General features: G+C 38.1%; 1 protein-coding gene across 2 annotated transcripts in view; it reads left to right on the top strand.

The window, feature by feature from the left end:
• Window positions 1-23,141, top strand: part of TPK1 (thiamin pyrophosphokinase 1) — a 396,830-nt gene that overhangs the window by 68,950 nt on the left and 304,739 nt on the right. For both annotated transcript variants that reach the window (XM_025380408.1, XM_025380409.1), the window contains exon 3: window positions 8,445-8,516. In XM_025380408.1, coding sequence (XP_025236193.1) covers window positions 8,445-8,516 — 72 coding nt within the window. The remainder of the gene's footprint in view (window positions 1-8,444; window positions 8,517-23,141) is intronic.

The following is a 23,141-nucleotide window of genomic DNA, read 5'->3' as shown; positions in this document are numbered from 1 at the left end:
GCCCATGCCTATGTCCTGAATGGTACTACCTAGATTTTCCTCTAGGATTTTTATGGTATTAGGTCTAACATTTAAGTCTCTAATCCATCTTGAATTAATTTTCGTATAAGGAGTAAGGAAAGGATCCAGTTTCAGCTTTCTACTTATGGCTAGCCAATTTTCCCAGCACCATTTATTAAATAGGGAATCCTTTCCCCATTTCTTGTTTTTCTCAGGTTTGTCAAAGATCAGATGGCTGTAGATGTGTGGTATTATTTCTGAGGACTCTGTTCTGTTCCATTGGTCTATATCTCTGTTTTGGTACCAGTACCATGCTGTTTTGGTTACTGTAGCCTTGTAGTATAGTTTGAAGTCAGGTAGCGTAATGCCTCCAGCTTTGTTCTTTTGACTTAGGATTGTCTTGGAGATGCGGGCTCTTTTTTGGTTCCATATGAACTTTAAAGCAGTTTTTTCCAATTCTGTGAAGAAACTCATTGGTAGCTTGATGGGGATGGCATTGAATCTATGGAAGTTCTGGCTAGGGCAATTAGGCAAGAGAAAGAAATCAGGGGTATTCAGTTAGGAAAAGAAGAAGTCAAATTGTCCCTGTTTGCAGATGACATGATTGTATATTTAGAAAACCCCATTGTCTCAGCCCAAAATCTCCTTAAGCTGATAAGCAACTTCAGCAAAGTCTCAGGATACAAAATTAATGTGCAAAAATCACAAGCATTCTTATACACCAATAACAGACAAACAGAGAGCCAAATCATGAATGAACTTCCATTCACAATTGCTTCAAAGAGAATAAAATACCTAGGAATCCAACTTACAAGGGATGTAAAGGACCTCTTCAAGGAGAACTACAAACCACTGCTCAGTGAAATAAAAGAGGACACAAACAAATGGAAGAACATACCACGCTCATGGATAGGAAGAATCAATATCGTGAAAATGGCCATACTGCCCAAGGTAATTTATAAAACTTTTTTTTATAGAGACAAGGTCTTGCTGTGTTGCCCAGGCTGGTCCTCAACTCCTGTCCTCAAGCAATCCTTCTACCTTGGCCGCCCACAGTGCTGGGATTATAGCCACTGTGCTAGCTGGCATTAAAAAAAAAATCTGTGATTATAGAGAGGCTGCCGCCTATTGCTCTATATACTGAAGGATAAATTTATCATTTATGATAATTGATGTAAATCTGAAGTTCCAATGTGTTTATAATTTCCCTTCCTCCCTCCGTCCCTTTCTTCAGAGCTTAGTTCTTGTCAGAGCTAGTTAGAGTCTGCTTCAAGCCTGTTAAGACTTGCTAGTTCTAGGAGGTAGAAGTCATCAGTTCAGCATTTACTTGTATGCTTTTGCATGCTTGTGCAGAATTTGTATTATCTTCAATATGTGTTAAAGAATATTTTTAAGCCACTTACCCATTTTATGAAGATTATGCAAAACTGAATAATCTGTAGTTTTACTTTCCTGGGCACAGGTAAACTGCAGGTCATCCTGATATACTGGAGAAGAGGGTGAGGTGCTGCTGACACCTCTGTGTGGTGCAGCTCTCACGTTTCCTTAGCATATCTCACTCATGGCAGATAACCTATGACCGTCTACTATAAGGACAAGTGAGGTCCTTGTGCTTGTCTGCATACTGAATGTCATCTTAGTTTCTTTTTAATTAAAAAATACATCAACCTTTCACTCCTGAGCTGCATGACTGCGTTTTCAAGATCATTGATTTAGAGATGTGACTATGGTCTATCTCATAGAATCCCAATAGTTTTCATTCTCAGAGTCAGAAATAAAAAGAAATTGGTTTTCTCGAGATTTTCTCTTCTGTTCTTGTTTTACTTCTTAATGAAAGGAAAATCTGGATGTAATTTAGTTTTCCAAAGATGGAATAGAATTATCTTTGCCTTCTGGCATAGTGGGGTTTTTCTTGACTTTTTTCCTGAAGTCCAAACATGCTTTTGTCATAAGGGTTGACAGTTTCGTCTCATGGAGTTAATCACTGAATGAATACCTGATGGAATAGTTTTCACTTCTGTTTTTGCTTGTCCCAGAGCTTTTTAAAAAAGAATTAATAGACTGAAAAAAATAACTTTAGATTTACAGGAAAAGTTGAGAAGATAGTATAGAGAGTTGTTACGTAAGCCTCTTGAGCAGCTTCCCCTGGATTAACATTGGACGTTAGTATGGTACATTTGTTATAATTAATGAACCAATATTGATACATTATCATCAGTTTATTATTCCATAGTTTATTCAGATTTCCTTAGTTTTGGCCCAATGTTCTTTTACTCTCCAGGCGTCCCCTCCAGGATACCACCTTATGTTTAGTTGTCAGGTCCCCTTGGCTCCTCTGACGGTGGCAGTTTTTCAGACTTTCTTTGTTTTTGCTGACCTTGGCAGTTTTGAGTAATACTGGTAAGGTGTATTGTAGGATGTGCCTCTATTGGAATTTATCTTCTGTTTTTCTCCTGATTAGACTAGGGTTATAGACTTGGGGAAGAAAAACCCCGGAGACAGAGTGCCATTTTAATCACATCATGTTAAAGGTACATACTATAAACATGATTAATGACTATTGATGTTGACCTTGATCACCAGCCTGAAGTGTAGTGTTTATTATATTTCTGTACCATAAAGGTTTCTCCCCTTTTTCATAATCCTCTTTGGAAGGAAGTTTCTACGTGCAGCCCACTCTCTGCTGTGTATAGCCTATAGCTATGTTCTTTCTTCTTTAGGATGGAGGATTGTATAATTTGTTTGGAATTCGTCTGTCTGGGAGATTTGTCTCTTTTCCCCTACGTATTAATTAATCCATATGGACTCATGGATATTTATTTCATACTCTGGGTTGTAATCCAATGCTACTTTATTTTTTGCTCAAATTGTTTACAATTTTGGTCATTGGGACCTCTTTCAGTTGGCTGTTGTGCCCCTTTGACCTGCTCTCATCTCTGGGTATTTTTGTTTGTCTCTTTGGGGGATCATGTTCTTTCCTTCTTTCTGGAACTACCTGGTGCTCCGGGCTCATCTTGAATAGTTCCTTAATAATAGAATCAGCCATTTCTCTAAAGAGGCAGAATTTTGTTGTTGTTGTTTTTATAGAAGAGGGAGAACTACATACAGTAAAGACAAATGGGATGCCCCTCCCTCTTTCTTGAAATTTGAACTTGTTATGTTTAGTTTTTTAACTTCAAAGGGCCTCTTCCCTTTTTAGCCCAAGGCTGATGATTTGACCTCATTTTTATTTTCATGTTATAAACTTGGACTTTTGTACTTAACTCAGGATTTTCATGCAGTTTGGAGCATTTTGGTTTCAATACATCCATGATCAGGGATTTTTCATCTTCTGTATTCGAGAAAGCAATTCAGGGAGTTTTGACTTAACATTTGAAGGATTAAGACTAGTCTGTCTTTCTTTGTTCTTTTTAATGGAGTGCATCATACATTTTTATAAATAATGAAAAGGTTCTTTCACCATCCCATTTGAAATCCTGCTGTCTGTGCCTACCTTTGTCTGTGAGATTGCCTTAGGACACCTGATTTAAAAAAATTATAATTTTTATAACATAATGAAGTTCTTTCTAGTTTTTTTCTTAAATCTTTTTGCATATCCCAGGAACAGTATCAATGTGACAGCTTGAGAACTACTTGAAATAAGACTATTGATTTTTCTTACTTCCTTGGCTCCCAGAGTTTTCTGAATTTTGGAACATCTGGAACGAGAGTCATTGTCCCATAATTCAGTATCTGAGAGTGATATGGAGCTATATTGTGGTGGAATGTTTGTCTGAGAAACTGCCATACGCTATTTAGGAATCATGGTGGTTCTGTATGCTACTTTTTCTGCAACCCGTTATGGATTAGTAATCAGGAAGGCTTTGAGCATAGAATAAATGCCATACTGACTTCCAGGGGAGACAAGATTAGAAAAGGAAAGACTGTCAGATCTTATTAGAAAACTAAACTAGATTAGAAAAGAGTATCAGATCCCATTACCTAAATACCTTTATATACAGAAACAGCCTACCATAAATGTTATATATAGAAATAGCTAAAGTAGTTAATTCTTTTTTATTAATAACATCATTAGTAAAGCCTAACTGTACTATACATTTTATATGGCTTCATTCTTTCCAAAAATGAAATGACATCACGGGTATCACCTTAATGAAAGTATTGGTCTAGAGGAGCAGTAATGTGGATAATAGTGCTTTCCTTTCTTACCAGATGGCTCTGTGAGGCACAGAAATACCTAGTTCATATATCAAATAATCAGTAACAGCAGTTTTAGTCATTCATGTAAACTTACATTCAGTGTTGTTGAATGCCTCTTTTGGCAGTGTAGACTTTGCTACAGAGAAAAGGGCCATTGGGTTATCCAAATTATTAGCTCCTTGCTATTGACATCTTACTGAGTATTTACCATGAACCAGGCTCTGAATCTCTTAAACTGATGCTCCGTCCAGGTGGAATGAATGAATGAGCTAATGTCCTGCATTTTGATGCTTGTCTGCTCTTCTTTAGAGTCATCTCAAATCCTTTTCTAGTTCATCTTCACCTTAACACAATCTGGACTGTGATCACTGCATTTATTACAATTAGATTTTTTTTCACTCGAATATAGAAACCCAAAATAATAGCGACTTGTACAGAATAGAAGTATTTTTTGTTTGTTTTTGCATCCCCAGCACCTAATTCAGGGCTTGACACTTATTACTTGAAATAATAAATGCATTACCTTGCCCGATTAAACTTCACCGGTATGGTGATAACAAAGCAGGATTTCTTAAAGCTTAGTCCGTGGACCACCTGTGGTAGAATAACTTGCTTGTAAAATGTAGATTGCCATGCCTCATGCCAAGGGATATAATTTGAAAGGTGTAGGATAGGGTCTAGAAATTTTCATGTCTTATAAATTCCTCTGGGTTTTCTAAGAACCACTGAGAAGGAAAAGAAGGGAGAGGAAGAAACTGATTTGCAGTCTCACAACCTTCTAATAAATTCTCATAAAGTAGTGGCAGGGGCTCTGTTTCCAGTCCTGGCTCCTGAACTCCTGGTAGGACCTTTTGCTTCTAGGAGTGCTCTCCAGAATTAAGGCCAAGATTAGGAAACGGCTTAAAAGTTGATTCTTCACTTGTGTAAAATAAGATTTGAGGCAGGTAGTGAAGTGCTGCAATGGAGGAAGATTCACGAAGTCATCAGCAACCTAGGCTCCTTTACTGATGCCCTTGTTCTTATGATCCAAGGTGGCTGCTAGAATTTCATTCAATGAGTCTATCAATTCTTACTTGCAGACGGCAGGAAGGAGAAAGGAAAGAAGTAGAAGACAAATCCCCCTTTATTTTAAGGAGACTTTCCAGATATTACATAGAAACTACATACATCTAAGAACTTAGCCTTATGGACCACATTTGGCCACAAGGTTATTTTTTTCTTACCTGGCCCAGTAAAATGAACAAAAAAACCCCTCAGGATTCTATTACTAAAGAAGAGGCCATTACTGGTTTTCACCGTAATCGTTCATTCTAAATCTGCCCAAATAAACATCCTGAATTCCGCTGACCTCTTGGCAAGTGATTTTGCCAATTCTCAAAATCAGCCATCATCACCATCCTATCTGTTTATGCCCACTCCTATGTCTCCTCCTCATAATCAGTGGGAAAAGTGCTAAAATTAAAATTATAGACAGATATGATGTCATTTTACCTTTTAGTTAATATCAATTAGATTTCTATTTTTAAAATTGTGGATTGTCATATCCTGTAATCTGTTTTTTACAGCAGTTGTTTTAAAAATGTTCCATATTTCACTCTAATTCTCCCCTCATACTTTATTTTACCTTGTTTTAAGTAAGGGTAGGTGCAGGCTGGGCACGGTGGCTCACGCCTGTAATTCCAGCACTATGGGAGGCCGAGGTGGGTGGATCAGCTGAGGTCAGGAGTTCAAGACCAGCCTGGCCAACATGATGAAACCCCGTCTCTACTAAAAATACAAAAATTAGCCAGTTGTGGTGGCGGGCACTTGTAATTCCAACTACTGGGGAGGCTGAGGCTGGAGAATCACTTGAACCTGGGAGGCGGAGGTTGCAGTGAGCGAAGATGGTGCCACTGTACTCCAGCCTGGGAGACAGAGCGAGACTCCATCTCAAAAAAATAATAAATAAATAGGGGCAGTTGCAGTGGCTCACGCCTGCAATCCCAGCACTTTGGGTGGTGGAGGATCACTTGATGCTGGGAGTTGGAGACTGCTGCTTACAAAAAATAAAAATATTAGCTGGGCATGGTGGTGTGCACCTATAGTCCCAGTTACTCAGGAGGCTGAGGCGGGAGGATCACCTGTGCCCAGGAGTTTGAGGCTACAGTGAGCTATGATTGTACCCCTGCACTCCGGCCTGGGTGGCAGAGTGAGACCCTATCTCTTTAAAAAAAAAAAAAAAAAAAAAAAAAAAAGACATTCTCAGTTTTGAGGCACATGATGTGCCTTCATGTGCCTCAGTCTCAGCCCCTTTTTTTTTCAGTAGAAGATATGCCTTACAGGTGGTGGTGGTGGGGTCGGGGGACATGCCATTTCTCTTGACTGCTGTTCAGAGCAGTGCCTGAACAAGGCGTGCTCTGAAAATAACCTGTTGAAAGAACAAATGGATAATTTCCCTTCTTCCTCTTACTTCCCTCCCTTATTTAGGATATAAGATTCTTTCTATATTTAAAATATTTTATCCTTGTTCCATTTTTTTTTCCCATTTCTCACAGTTAACTTTTTATATTTTAAGGAAAGGTGACTATTCTTCCTTCTTAATCAACTCCTGACTGTTCACTAATCCCTTGGTCACTTCACTATCTTGAGTCTCCCTCTATGAATTTTCAGATTTTCTTTGAGATCCCTCTCCCCTTGGCCTCTTGTTCAATCTCCTTGACATTTCTGTAGCATGCTGTGTTATCAGCTGCATGTTCTTGGAAATACCTTCTTATCCTTCTGCCTTTATGGGTTTTCCTTCTGTATTTTCTCTGTTGACCTCCTTCAGCTGTGTTATGGTAGGAAAACACAGTGTCTTTGCTTTCATCTGTATTCTTTTCTCTCTTTGCCCTCTTATGCTTTGTGCAGTACCTCAGTGGCTTGCCTACTCTTTTACCTTCACTATGATCTCTATATGGATTCCCAAATTATATAAATTGTGTTTACTACTCATTACTGCATCACTCTTTTTGTAGATGTTGAGATGCCTCAACTTAAATTCCTGTGTTATCTTAAACATTATGTTTAAAATTACTGATGTTAGTATTAATGTCCTACGATCAACTCATTAGGGCATTGCTTCTGAAACTGTTCACTGGAGTAACCCTAATGAATAAGGAGAGCAGCTTCTTGTGAACTGTTTTTCTTGTCTAGAAAGCCCCTTCCTTTATTCTTTGCACCTTCTTTCTCTTTGTAAGATCAAGTTCAAAAATCTACATTTCACAAAACTTTCTGGGATGACACCAGACTTTATTGGCTTCCTAGCCTTTGAACTCCTGCTATACTCATGTGTCGATTTGTCTGGCACTCCTCCTGTGCTTCTCTTATATTGTATTTTGAATAAATCATCTTTATTGTAAGTGTCTCATCTCACAGCTTGTAATCTTATCCCTGTTTGTACTCCCAGTGCCTGGTATACAATTGGCACTTAATAATATTTGCTATGGATGATGGCATACCCTTTTTATTTATTGTGTTCCATTTCTAACAGTGAGATTGCTTAAAAAACAATTTTTCTTAAACATTTTATTTTTCACAAATGAAATGGAGGGTGCTTGGACTGAACCGAATGACAGATTTTCAATACCTGATTGTACTTTGCTTTGCACTATTTTAAGTACATTATAAAAGGTGTGGAATGATTGTCTCAAAAGTAACTTTTCTTCATCTTTGTCTTTGGCGTGTCATTAAAAACCTGGAATAAGAGAACTGTGAGAAGACCTAGTAAGATTTGTGAAAGCACACAGGATTTTGCTTTGGAAAGTCCAAAATCGGGTAAGGGTGGAAGGAAAGAAAGAGAGAAAAAGAATATGGATGAATGTGAAAATACACACCCACTAGACCCCATACCATTTGGTAAATAAGGTCAGGGTGATATAAAACCAGCTAGGTAGAAGGTAGTTGTGTCAAAGTAGTGGATATATTGGAAGGATGAGAATTCATATCAAGAACATTTGTACTCCTAGCCCCCTACAAAAAGTTTACCCAGTTGTTTCTATGATACATTGCTCAACAATATGATAATGTGACAGATATACTAAGTAAAGTAGGACCTGTTAATGTATGATGCCTTTTAAAATTAAGGTATGGGAAATTCGCTGTGATTGAACTTTAGCTCTGTGTATACTGAAAATCTGGACTAGTAGGGTATGATTTTAGACTCATATAAGGGGAACAAAAGACTCAGTTCACTTATGTATTTTATTTTGCTTTCTTTTTTTCTCTAGGCAATTTGAAGTACTGCCTTGTAATTCTTAATCAGCCTTTGGACAACTATTTTCGTCATCTTTGGAACAAAGGTAATCTTAATTAGCATTTCTATTTCTTTGCTTGCTTTCTTAATTTGAGACTGACCAACATGACTATTAAGTACCCTGAAACCTGACTAAAAAGTAGAATTCATAATATGGTGATTCAATTATTAATGATTGGAATAATTTATTGTTGCTTCTCTGTTAAACTGTTTAAAAGTGATTTCCAAAGCATGGACCCCCAAGGACGGAATACCGTACCGTATTTCAGAACTACAGTGCGGATATTAAGCCTGAGTCCTCAACAAGTATTTGTTCAAGTGTAAATTATTTTTGGCACCAGTGATAGCAGAAACGCATCCACATGCCTCATTTGTTGCAGCATCCAATAATAAGATATCTTCAGGGTGATCAGATTTGCAAAACCAAAAATGAAGATGATGCTAATATGTAAGAACCTCTTGGGGTGCTGAAAAATATAGTTAAAATGGAATAGTGTCACAGAATGGATACTGTTGGAACGTTTTGTGTAAGAAACAGGCTTTATTAACTGTTTGTTTACTTTATTCTTTAACTTGTAGAGGATTACCTCTGGTTGGAAAATAATGTTCAATATCATTTGCTGTTTTGAATCTTTTTTTTTTTTTTTTCTCCAAAGGAGCATTTTTGTTGAGTTGTCAGTGGAAGTTTTAGACCAAGGTAGATAGGCAGAAGCATTTGATTCTTGACACATTGATGCATATTTTTGCTATTCCTGATTGCCTCTTATCATCACAGAACTCTAGTATTCTCAACATTATGTTTATGTTTCTTAGAATGCAAACCTCACATGTGAATAAGCTCACATCTGTAGTTGAGATAGTTGTGATAGTAGAGGGAATAAATCATCACAAGTGATTTTTGTATAAAGAACTTTGTCTAATATGATTACAGTGGAAACTCTTGGTGTTCTAAATTGAACTATGTTTAAGTTAGTCAGCTTAAAATTTCACATTATAGTTGTACAAACATTTCTCTCAAATTAACACCCCAGTAATTAGGTAGTTATTTGAATGGCTGTAATGTCTTTTGTCACCGTGTCTCTAGTGCCTAGTGCAGTATCTGTCACATAATTGCTATTAATGACAATAAATGAAAGAATGAATTTAGTATGGCTTATATTGCTGGAAAATACTAAAACTGGTCAGGCACATCCTTTCTATTTGAATTTGTTGTATCGGATTATATAGTGTTTGGGGAGAGTGTGAGTGACTGTTTTATTGCAAACATTAGAAATAGACAACCATTGATCCAAACCGTTGGAGACATTGAATATTCAAAGCTACATCTAAAGAAGTCTGTTATGTTTGAGGGAGTTGAGAGTCTTAATTTTGCACATAGTGTGAATGATGTAGATTTTTGAGCCAAACGAAGTTCCTCAGTTCATTCGTTTTTCTATAAGGATCAGTCTGTACGTGAAAAAAACTAAAGGGATCTGAAGTATCAGATATACTGAAATGGCTAGTTAATTCTCATTTCCAAAATAACTTGTCTTTTTTAGGTTATTGAGATGTTAGGTTCTTTCACATATATGCTAGGATAATCCTTGATGTTCTGGAGCCTTTAACCATTGTAAAAAGCAGGCCTATTGATAAATACTAAAGAGTAGGTTTTTTGTGATTCTCTTAACAGAAGCTGTGCTTTTTTATGTTTGTAGTGACCCCTTTTGTGTTTCTTTTCTTCCGAGTAAAGGCAACAAAATAGGGAAGTATTGTGCTTGAGTTGTTAATCTTAACATAGGAAAGGCTTAGGAAATGTATAGGGCAGCATTGAGAATTTGGGAGAGATGACAGTATTATGGGTTGGGGTATTAGCAAGTATGAAGTGGCTTGAGGGTGCTGTCCGCAGCACATGTTAACCCATGTGCTCAACATTTTCTGTAACTTCTGGTCTATAATACAAAGATTTGTGAAGAGCCGAAATCAAGGGATGAAGACTGGGCTGTTAAAATGCGTGAAAACTTCAAAATGCAGAGGAATCTGAAGAGTGTTGCATAGTATATAAGACTCCTGCATAAAACTGGCAATTCCACTTTATCTCAAGAACTTCTGTTAAGTAGGTGTTTCCTGAGATTCATTTCAGGGGAAAGACTATGTTGAAAGTTTATCTTAAAGTTTTTTCCTGCAATGATTAGGTGATATTTTTACCAGCAGCGAATCCGTAAGGGTCTGCAGCAACCCGATCCTTGCCTGCTCAGGAAAAGAATTCAGCTGAGGGGCAGAAGTAGGTTTAAGGTAAAGGGAGAGACTGAGGCAAGTTTTAGAGCCAGAGTGAGAGTTTATTAAAAAGTTTCAGAACAGGAGCAAAAGGAAGCAAAGTACACCTGGAAGAGGGCCAAGTGGGTGACTTGAGAGATCCGAGTGCCCTATTTGGACCTTGATTTGAGGTTTTATACATTGTCATAGTTCGGGGTTTGTGTTTCTTCTCCCCTGATTCTTCCTTTAGGGTGGGCTGTCTGCATGCGCAGTAGCCCAGTGGCCCAGTGGCCTGCCAGCACTTGGGAGGGGCCTCGTGCTCCTTGTGTTTACTAAAGTTGTGTGCATGCTCTTTTGAGCCGCTTTTCCCTTACCAGTCAAGTGTTCCTAGAGGAAGGTCATATACCAGTTAAACTCCACTATTTTGCCTCTTAGTGTGCATGTGAGCCCACTCGCCCAACTTCCAGAGACCTTGTAAGGAAGCAGCTGATTACCGGCTCCAGATGTTTTCTATCTATTGGGGGATTGCCTTTCCCTGGTGCCGGCTGCCACCAATTATTTTAGAGAAACAGTTTAACAACTGCCTGACCATCACCCATGGTCCCCTGACATTCCTGGGGAGGGGCCTTCTCCTGCCGTGCTCATGTCTGCCTAACTACCTACTCTAACAATAGAAGTTATGAGATTTAGCTTAAATGCCTAAGGAGGGAGTTCAAGGGAGATTAAAATTATGGAGGTTTTAATGTGTTTTCTCTTTTATACATCATGAAGTTTGGTGATTTTCTTGGTTAGAAGTCTTGGAGCATATCTCTCTACCTGTTTCAGCATTTTCTACTTTTGGTTTGATGATAAAATAAGCACTTAGGTAGGTAGATAGGTAAATAGAAAGATGGGTAGATAGAAGTAGAGTTAATATCTAACTTTTCTGTTAATACCAGAGGTTATTGCTATTTGTGACTTGCTATTGGTCTTACATTTACTAACTTTATTTTTTTTGAGGTGGAGTCTCGCTCTGTCGCCAAGGCTGGAGTGCAGTGGCACAATCTTGGCTCACTGCAACCACTGCCTGCCGGGTTCAAGCGATTCTCCGGCCTCAGCCTCCTGAGTAACTGAGATTACAGGTGCGCGCCACCATGCCCGGCTAATTTTTGTATTTTTTAGTACAGATGGGGTTTCACCATGTTGGTCAGGCTGGTCTTGAACTTCTGACCTCGTGAGCCGCCCGCCTCAGCCTCCCAAAGTGCTGGGATTACTGACTTGACCCCCCCGTGCCCAGCTACTAACATGTTTTTAAAAAGTTTTTTGAGTCAGGCTTTCTTATTTCAGGAAGTGTCTTTCTCTTCCCGAAATATGTGATAAGTGCAAAAGCAGAGATATGTATGTTAGAAGGGCTCTGCATATGTCTTGTAGGTTAGTTATTCTCGATTGGGGTCACAATGCTAACAGTGTTCTCAAATTAGTAGTGGAGATCTCTGTGCTACAAAACATGAAAAACAGACATACTGGAATAAGGTTATATTGAGTGACTGTGTATGAGGTTTCTAGGAGTTCAGCACATATCCTCATTGTTAGCATGTATTCACAGCCTTTCCCCACTTTTTCCACATGATTTCAGAACGGTGGTGATCATGTTAATTAGATTACGATTAGATGATCAGATTCTTTTACTGTCATCCTTAAGATCACACCAGGGTAGGGGCAGCATACTTACTTTCATTGAAACTGAAACTGAAGTCATAAAATATTTGACATATCAGACAGGTCTTAGAGATTTAAGAGAGGCACAAGTAACATTAGTGAATTAAAGTATAAGCAAGGTCTTTGGTTTTATAGCATTAGTTATGTTCCATTTGTTATCGACTGACATTAGTTGAGACCCTTCTGTGTCAGGCATTGGGCTGGTTGCTAGGGACACGATAGTGGCTAGAATTGAGAGTTGGAGTATGTAGGTGCAGCCTGTTCCTGTGACTGCATGTCTGAGGCTGTCTAAGCCACAAGTGGTTAGAATGAACTAGCCATGCCCCTGCTTCTTAAGAATTGATATTATTGTAATAGTTAGTTAATTGACTCTACTTCGTTCATTTCCATATGCTTTTCTTTAAAACAAAAACACTCTACCTAAATAGTTTTTAATAGACTAAATAGACTTGCCGCAGTAATTATGCTAATTTTGTGCTAGTGATTAGTATTGGCATTAGATTTGTTTTAAATGAGGTAGAAATCTGCTATAAAGCACCTTACTTCACTTGTAGTTTTTTTGTAACAAACTCTTTCCTTCTTAAATTATGCACCCCAGGCTTTCTGTAAGCGTCTTTTCACTTGATTATTTTAAGTTAAATACAACCAACTTTATATTATATAAAGTTTTATGTCCTGTAAACTTTATATTAAAGTTTTCCTTTGTCTTTCCTTTTTCATTCTAATTTCTTTATTTAGTGGAACCTATTTTTCTCACTTTCGGTGTCTTACGTGTTTTTTTCTCATTAAAATAGAGAAATCAGATACCTGTCACTTTTACGTATAGACTGGTTGAATAGATAGTTTCACTTTAATATGCTTGTATCAGTTGCTATTTTAATCCTGTTTTATCTACTGTATGCATTATTCCTGTTAGAGGAATTTTAAGGGAAACATGTTTTTTGATGATAACTTTTAAATTTTGAAATCACCTTAAGGTGATTTCTTTAAGCTGACCCTGGAAGGGCCAGTCCCCACAAGAATGCATATCCAATATAGTTTTTTCCTTTGGCCTCATCTGCATGACTACCTCTTCCTGTGTATTTAATGATTCATCTAAATAGAGCTGCCATTTACTTTTTTTCTGCGTAAAATAGACTTTTACTTATTTATATTGCAGACTTTCACCCATCCTTTAAGGTCCAACTCAAATGCCACCTCTTCTGAAAGCTTCCTTAGCTTCCCCAGGTAGAGATAGATTTTCTCAAATGTCACCTTGTCTTTCCTTGAGAATGAACTTCTTGAAAATGGATACAAAGTGCTTCGCTGATGGTGTTTTCTTAGTTCTTATGAGACTGGCCTGGTAGCTATTGTGGGTCACCCTGACAATTGGGGAATGTCACTGCCTGTCTTTGATGCAGCCAAAGACAGGTCCTGGAAATCCTCTTGCGCTGATGTGGACCAGTTAGCAGGCTGCAGGCACATGCTTCTGCCTCCTCTGTTTCCCCAGATTCCTCTTTGGTCTTCAGTCTCAGTTGGGTCCCTTTTGTAATTCTGCTGAACTTGAGCTTTGTCACTCACATTTTTTTTTCTCTGCTCTATGACTCCTCTGTACTTATTTGATACTTCCTGGTACACCCAATCAGAATTGATATTTCATTAATCTCTCCTTTCGTTATAGTGCATGTGCAAAAATGTATTTTTTTTTTTTTGGCTTTTTGGTTTCATGCCTTTGACAGTTAAGATGCCAGTAAATATATCGTTTGAATATATCTTCTTTGTCTATTAAGATATTATGGTAGGGTGCATCTTTTAATTATAGAAGGATATATAAGTTAGCAATACCCTTGTCTTCTGACATTATTGTCTAAAGAGATTAGTCATATACTGGGTCCTTTTTGTTAAATAACTTGTTTATGAGAACTGTAGATTAACTTTATTTATTTATTTATTTATTTATTTATTTAGTTTTGAGACAGGGTCTCACTCTGTGACCTAGGCTGGAGTATAGTGGCATGATCACAGCTCACTGCAGTCTTGACCTCATCAGCTCAAGCAGTCCTCCCACCTCAGCCTCCTGAGTAGCTAGGACTACAGGCATGTATCACATACCCAGCTAATTTTTTTTTTTTTTTTGTAGAGGTGGGGTCTCCTCTGTTGTCCAGACTGGTCTCGAACTCCTGGTCTCAAGTGATCCTCCTGCCTCAGCTTCCCAGAGTGCTGACATGATAGGAATGAGCCACTGTGCCCAGCCGTTAACCTTAATTTCAAATAAATATAAATTCTTTAGTTTTTCCTTAGATTTTCATCTTTAATTATAGAACCATGTGTGCATTTTTAAAAGTTAAAACCTCACGGTTTGGTATAAAAAATGTCAGTCCCCATTAACTATATATATAATTTTTTTTTTTTTGAGATGGAGTTTTGCTCTTGTTGCCCAGGCTGGAGTGCAATGGCACAGTCTTGGCTCACTGCAACCTCCACCTCTTGGGTTCCAGTGGTTTTCCTGCCTCAGCCTCCTCAGTAGCTGGGATTACAGGCACCTGCCACCACGCCCAGCTAATTTTTGTATTTTTAGTAGAGATGGGGTTTCGCTGTGTAGGCCAGGCTGGTCTCAAACTCCTGACTTCAAGTGATCTGCCCACCTTGGCCTCGCAAAGTGCTGGGATTACCGGTGTGAGCCACCGTGCCCAGACCTATTAACTGTTATTTCTGTCATTATCTTTGTTTTATGCTTTTAATTTTTCTTTTTCATTATTTCTCATGAAATGATTTTTAAATGTACTTTCTGACAGGGTAATAAGTGAAATACTACTACTAACTAGAAAAATGCCCCTGAATTGGTGATTGTAAGACCATGTGACCATGTGTGCTTCATGGCAGTTAGTATAGACATTTCAACTGCCTATTTTACTTCATTCTTTATGCCATTTAGATCTCTGTCCAACCGGTATGTCAATTTTTAATGTATCCAGAAAATCACTGCCAAGTTTATATGGCTACTTAAGTTTTCTTTTTTAACATTGAACATTTTATGTATGTTTTTTCAGTGTTTGCTCCATGTTTAATTCACTTGCATATACGTACACACACAGATACACAAACACAGACAGACACACACCGTTTTATCTTTTGTCTGCTTCAGTGAAGTGGGCCTGGTGTGTGGATAATTTGAGGAGTTTAAGCACATTGCTAATAATTATCCTTGCTAGAGAGGCTAAGTAGTATCTTTTGTGATGCTGTACCCTCAGTGAAATAAATTAAAATAAAAAAAAAACACCAAAGAATTCTATTTCTTTTTTTTTTTTTTTTTGAGACAGAGTCTCGCTCTGTCGCCCAGGCTGGAGTGCAGTGGCCGGATCTTAGCTCACTGCAAGCTCCGCCTCCCGGGTTCACGCCATTCTTCTGCCTCAGCCTCCCGAGTAGCTGGGACTACAGGCGCCCGCCACCTCGCCCGGCTAGTTTTTTGTATTTTTTAGTAGAGACGGGGTTTCACCGTGTTAGCCAGGATGATCTCGATCTCCTGACCTCGTGATCCACCCATCTCGGCCTCCCAAAGTGCTGGAATTACAGGCTTGAGCCACTGCGCCCGGCCAAAGAATTCTATTTCTATACTAACCAGGTGGTGGGCTATTACATAAAACTAGAAAGTATAAGTAGAACTTCAAAACAGACAATTTACTAGAGGTGAAGTCAACATTGTGCATTTCTTTTCTTATAGTTGTTGGTGTCCAGTTCTTTAGACGGTGTGGTATCATTCTCCCAATCAAAATGCTTGAGTCTGAAATGCCCTTTCCTGAAACATAGACATCTTGATTTTTAACAAATACTTACTTTCCCGGTAAAATATTTGTTATGGAGAAATTAAGGTCTTTTCTCCTTGGTGGTGTTTTTTTTTTTTCCCTCTCACTTGTAATATACATTTCATCAGTTAGTTTTAAAGACACCTGAAAACATAGGCTTGGGAAAGCAGTCAGAGAAACGTGGTGGGGTTCACCTTCGTTTTTTCCCACATTGCATAGTGTATAGTAATATATGGAAACAGATATTTTTGCCCTGCTGTACTATAAGCTCTACCTAATGTTATATGTTAGGTAGATATTATTGTTCCTCCTATGTATATTTAAATTGTCATTCAATGTTGCTTCTCTTTTGTAATAATTTGTTCCAAGATTGATTCCTTCTAGAATCTTATTTTTAAGATAATACTTTTAATTGAATATAGGTGAATTAAAGAACATTTACACTGAGCATTTGTGTATGATTATAGATTAAAAAATAACTTGAACTTTTTTAATAGTCCTAGTTCTTGGGGGCAGCTGAGGCTTTTGAGTTTTCAGTTTTACAGTGATAGCTGCTTTGGGGTCTATGGAAAGAAACGTCCATGGCGCAGAAAAGATCACGAGGGGATATAACATGCTCTCTTCCCATCAGGCTACCTGACTTCAAACTATACTAAAAGGCTACAGTAACCAAAACAGCATGGTACTGGTACCAAAACAGAGATACAGACCAATGGAACAGAACAGAGCCCTCAGAAATAATACCACACATCTACAACCATCTGATGTTTGACAAACCTGACAAAAACAAGAAATGGGGAAAGGATTCCCTATTTAATGAATAGTGCTGGGAAAACTGGCTACCCATATGTACAAAGCTGAAACTGGATCCCTTCCTTACACCTTATACAAAAATTAATTCAAGATGGGTTAAAGACTTAAATGTTACACCTAAAACCATAAAAGCCCTAGAAGAAAACCTGGGCAATACCACTCAGGACATAGGCATGGGCAAGTACTTCATGACTAAAACAGGAGCAAAAGCCAAAATTGACAAATGGGATCTAATTAAACTAAAGGACTTCTGCATAGCAAAAGAAACTACCATCAGAGTGAACAGGCAACCTACAGAATGGGAGAAAATTTTTACAATCTACCCATCTGACAAAGGGTAAACATCCAGAATTTACAAAGAACTTAAACAAATTTGGAAGAAAAAAATCAACCCCATCAAAAAGTGGGCAAAGGATATGAACAGACACTTCTCAAAAGAAGACATTTATGCAGTCAACAGAGACATGAAAAAATGCTCATCATCACTGGCCATCAGAGAAATGCAAATCAAAACCACAGTGAGACACCGTCTCACACCAGTTAGAATGGCAATCATTAAAAAGTCAGGAAACAACAGGTGCTGGAGAGGATGTGGAGAAATAGGAACACTTTTACACTGTTGGTGGGACTGTAAACTGGTTCAGCCATTGTGGAAGACAGTGTGGGGATTCCTCAAGGATCTAGAACTAGAAATACCATTTGACCCAGCGATCCCATTACTGGTTATATACCCAAAGGATTAAAAATCATGCTGCTATAAAGACACATGCACATGTGTGTTTATTGTGGCACTATTCACAATAGCAAAGACTTGGAACCAACCAAAATGTTCATCAATGACAGACTGGATGAAGAAAATGTGGCACATATACACCATGGAATACTATGCAGCCATAAAAAAGGATGAGTTCATGTCCTTTGTAGGGACATGGATGAAGCTAGAAACCATCGTTCTGAGCAAACTATTGCAAGGACAGAAAACCAAACACTGCATGTTCTCACTCATAAGTGGGAATTGAACAATGAGAACACTTGGACACAGGAAGGGGAGCATCACACACCGGGGCCTGTTGTGGGGTGAGAGGAGCGGGGAGGGATAGCATTAGGAGAAGCTCCTAATGTAAATGATGAGTTAATGGGTGCAGCACACCAACATGGCACATATACATATGTAACAAACCTCCACGCTGTGCCACATGTACCCTAGAACTTAAAGTATAATAAAAAAAGAAACATGCTCTCCTCCAATTCACTGGGAGACAGACATTTGAAAGCCTGGTCTACGTTCTTTCTATGTTTATAGTTTACAGGTGATGTTTGGACAAATTGAATGGGAGAAACCATGGGCTGAAACACTTGTTTATGCTGGTAGAAGAGGAACTGTGGGGGGAAGAAATATTCTATTTTTGAACATGTTCAAAAGAGCTGAACAGTGTGCACTTTTTGGCATATCTAGTGGCAGAATCTCTATGGAAGTAAAATAGTCATACCTTTAGGTAAGGCTTCCTTGTTATCTAACTAGTTGTCACGAATGTAGCTTTTAGGGATTTGCTCGTTACCAGTACATGAACAGGCAGACTGCCATGTACATTTTTATCATTTAAATGCATCCAGGCAGAGATACAGGAGGTCACTTCACCTGGAAAATCCTGGACTTTAAAAGGATATCTGAATTTCAGTTAGGATGATCTGGGAGGCATCTGTTCTAGGATTGAGTAGCTTTAGTCATTAGAATTGGAATTCTGTAATAGTTCAGCTATTATAGTTGTATTAAAGTACCAAATTGACATTATTTGTGTCCATTTCTGTGTTCAGTGTTTCATAGAACTTATGTTTTGAGTACATTTAAGTGAACATTGAGCCAAAGATCTGATGAGCAATTTGCATACTTGGTTCAGGTCCATTGAACAAAACAGTTATGTACAAGCTGTAGTTTCTGTAAATAAGGCTGGCAGAAAAGATGTATCTGAGTCACACAGAAATATTTGGGAGACTGCAGAAAGATTATTTAAATGTATAAGACATTTTAATATATTGGTGGTACAGAAGAAAATACTTATTTCTTTATATGAGGCCAGAGGTAAATTCTATTCCCATTCCCCAAATGATGGCCCATTTCTATTGAAATCAATATTTAATCATTCTACGTATTGTCCTACAAATATTGTGAGATTTAAAAAAATCTCTGTGCTACCTCTTTCCCAGGATTCACTCAGATGAGATGGAATGACTTAATCTTTGTGTTTAGTGCCACTTCTGGTCATATTCCTCTACCACAATTAAATGGTATCTCTTCTTTTTTGTACCTCATCCACAAGCTTCTTACCATTAACTACCACCATGTTTTTTGGTAAATTACCGTCTTAGAATTTATCTTTCAAATATATTAATTCATTAGTTAATTCATTCAGCATTTGACTAATGACTGCTATGAACCTACTACATTTAACAGTAGCCAACACACAGATAGTACTTATCATGTGCCAAGTAGTGCTCGAAGAGCTTTGCATGATTAACTCACTTAATCCTTTGTCACCCTTGTGAAATCAATACTGTTATCATACTAATTCTACAGATGAGTAGACTGAGGCGCTGTAAGATTGAATGGCCAATTTTCATTCACACTTCTAGTAAATGGAAAAGCTGGGAATTAAACTCAAGCAGATAATTCAAACAGTGTAAATATTTGTGTAGTGTGTGCCAGGCATATGTATGTTTGGTGACTTGAATGTTAGTGTTAAGGCTTATGTGATTATGCCCTCAGCTCATAGACAAGGAGGGAGGCAGAGTTTTTCTGTGAAGAGCCAGATAGTAGATATTTTTGGCCCTGCAGGCTGTGTGGTCTCTGTCACGACTCTTCAACTCTGCTGTTATAGTGCAAAATCAGCTGTACGAAATCCCACCAGGCCTGCCGTACAAGAGCTCCTGAAGGAAGCACTAAATATGGAAAGGAAAAGCCGATACCAGCCACTGCAAAAACATACCAAAATATAAAGACTATCGACACTATGAAGAAACTGCATCAAGTAATGGGCAAAATAACCAGCTAGCATCATAATGACAGGATCAGATTCACACATAACCATATTAACCTTAAGTGTAAATAGGCTAAATGCCCCAAGTAAAAGGCACAGACTGGCAAATTGGATAAAGAGTCAAGACCCATCAGTGTTCTGTATTCAGGAGACCCATCGCACTTGCAGAGACACATATAGGCTGAAAATAGAGGGATGGAGAATATTTACCAAGCAAATGGAAAGCAAAACAAACAAACAAAAAAACAGAGGTTGCAATCCTAGTCTCTGATAAAACAGACTTTAAACCAACAAAGATCAAAATAGACAAAGGAGGGCATTACCTAATGGTAAACGGATCAACATAACAAGAAGAGCTTACTATCCTAAATATATATGCACCCAATACAGGAGCACCCAGATTTATAAAGCCTGTTCTTAGAGACCTACAAAGAGACTTAGAGTCCCACACAATAATAGTGGGAGACTTTAACACCCCACTCTCAATATTAGATCAACGAGACAGAAAATTAACAAGCATATTCAGGACTTGAACTCAATTCTGGACCAAGCAGACCTAATAGACATTTACAGAACCCTCCATCTCAAATCAACAGAATATACATTCTTCTCAGCACCACATCATACTTAAAAATTGACCATATAATTGGAAGTAAAACACTCCTCAGCAAATGCAGAAGAATGGAAATCATAACAAACAGTCTCTCAGACCACAGTTCAATCAAATTAGAACCCAGGATCAAGAAACTTACTCAAAACCACACAATTACATGGAAACTGAATAACCTACTCCTGAATGACTACTGGGTAAATAATGAAAGTAAGGCAGAAATAAATAAGTTATTTGAAACCAATGAGAACAAAGACACAACATACCAGAATCTCTGGGACACAGCTAAAGCAGTGTTTAGAGCAAAATTTATAGCACTAAATGCCCATAGGAGAAAGCAGGAAACATCTAAAATTGACACCCTAACATCACAATTAAAAGAACTAGAGAAGCAAGAGCAAACAAATTCAAAAGCTAGTGCAGAAGAAAAGAAATCAACTAAGATCAGAGCAGAACTGAAGGAGATAGCAACACAAAAAACCTTCAAAAAATCAATGAATCCAGGAGCTGGTTTTTTGAAAAGATTAATGAAATAGATCGCTAGCCAGAGTAATAAAGAAGAAAAGAAAGAAGAATCACGTAGACACAATAAAAAAATGATAAAGGGGATATCACCACTGATCCCACAGAAATAGATACTACCATCACAGGATACTATAAACACGTCTATGCAAATAAACTAGAAAATCTAAAAGAAATGGATAAATTCCTGGACACATACACCCTCCCAAGACTAAACCAGGAAGAAGTTGAATCCCCGAATAGACCAATAACAAGTTCTGAAATTGAGGCAGTAATTAATAGTCTACCAACCAAGAAAAGTCTAGGACCAGAGGGATTCACACCCAAATTCTACCAGAGGTACAAAGAGGAGCTGATACCATTCGTTTTGAAACTATTCCAAACAGTAGAAAAAGAGAGACTCCTCCCTAAATCATTTTATGAGGGCAGCATCATCTTGATACCAAAACCTGGCAGAGATACAACAAAAAAAGAAAATTTCACGCCAGTACTCCTGATGAACATCAGTGCAAAAATCCTCAATAAAATACTGGCAGACCGAATCCAGCAGCCCATCAAAAAACTTATCTACCACAATCAAGTCGGCTTCATCCCTGGGATGCAAGGCTGGTTTAACAGACACAAATCAATAAACATAATCCATCACATAAACAGAACCAATGACAAAAGCCATATGATTATCTCAATAGATGCAGAAAAGGCCTTCGATAAAATTCAACACCCCTTCATGCTAAAAACTCTCAACAAACTGGGTATTGATGGAATGTATCTCAAAATAGTAGCTATTTATGACAAACGTACAGCCAATATCATACTGAATGGGCAAAAGCTGGAAGCATTCCCTTTGAAAACTGGCACAAGACAAGGATGCCCTCTCTCACCACTCCTGTTCAACATAGCATTGGAAGTTCTGGCCAGGGCAATCAGGCAAGAGAAAGAAATAAAGCTTATTCAAATAGGAAGAGAGGGAGTCAAATTGTCTCTGTTTGCAAATGAAATAATTGTATATTTAGAAAACCTCATTGTCTCAGCCCAAAATCTCCTTAAGTTGATAAGTAACTGCAGCAAAGTCTCAGGATACAAAATCAATGTGCAGAAATCACAAGCATCCCTCTGCACCGATAATAGCCAAATCATGAGTGAACTCCCATTCACAGTTGCTACATAGAGAATAAAATACCTAGGAATACAACTTAGAAGGGATTTGAAGGACCTCTTCAAGGAGAACTATAAACCACTGCTCAAGGAAATCAAAGAGAAACAAATGGAAAAACATTCCATGCTCATGGATAGATAGAATCAATATCGTGAAAATGGCCATACTGCCCAAAGTAATTTATAGATTCAGTGCTATCCCCATCAAGTCACCATTGACTTTCTTCACAGAATTAGAAAAAAACTACTTTAAATTTTATATGGAACTACAAAAGAGCCTGTATAGCCAAGATAATCCTAAGCACAAGTAACAAAGCTGGAGGCACCACACTACCTGATTTCAAACTATACTACAAGGCTACGGTAACCAAAACAGCATGATAGTGGTACCAAAACAGATATATAGACCAAGAGAACAGAACAGAGGCTTCAGAAATAACACCACATGTGTACAACCATCTGATCTTTGACAAACCTGACAAAAACAAGCAATGGGGAAAGGATCCCCTGTTTAATAAATGGTGTTGGGAAAACTGGCTAACCATATGGTGGAAAACTGAAACTGGACCCCTTCCTTACACATTATACAAAAATTAAGATGGATTAAAGACTTAAATGTTAGACCTAAAACCATAGAAACCCTAAAAGAAAACCTAGGCAATACCATTCAGGACATAGGCATGGGCAAAGATTTCATGACTAAAACAGCAAAAGCAGTGGCAACAAAAGCCAGAAGTGACAAATGGGATCTAATTAAACCAAAGAGTTATTGCACAGCAAAGGAGACTCTGATCAGAGTGAAGAGGCAACCTACAGAATGGGAG

This window comes from Theropithecus gelada, chromosome 3, assembly GCF_003255815.1.
Source record: "Theropithecus gelada isolate Dixy chromosome 3, Tgel_1.0, whole genome shotgun sequence".
Taxonomy (NCBI): Eukaryota; Metazoa; Chordata; class Mammalia; order Primates; family Cercopithecidae; genus Theropithecus; species Theropithecus gelada.
This window is presented reverse-complemented; position numbering and strand designations above follow the sequence as displayed.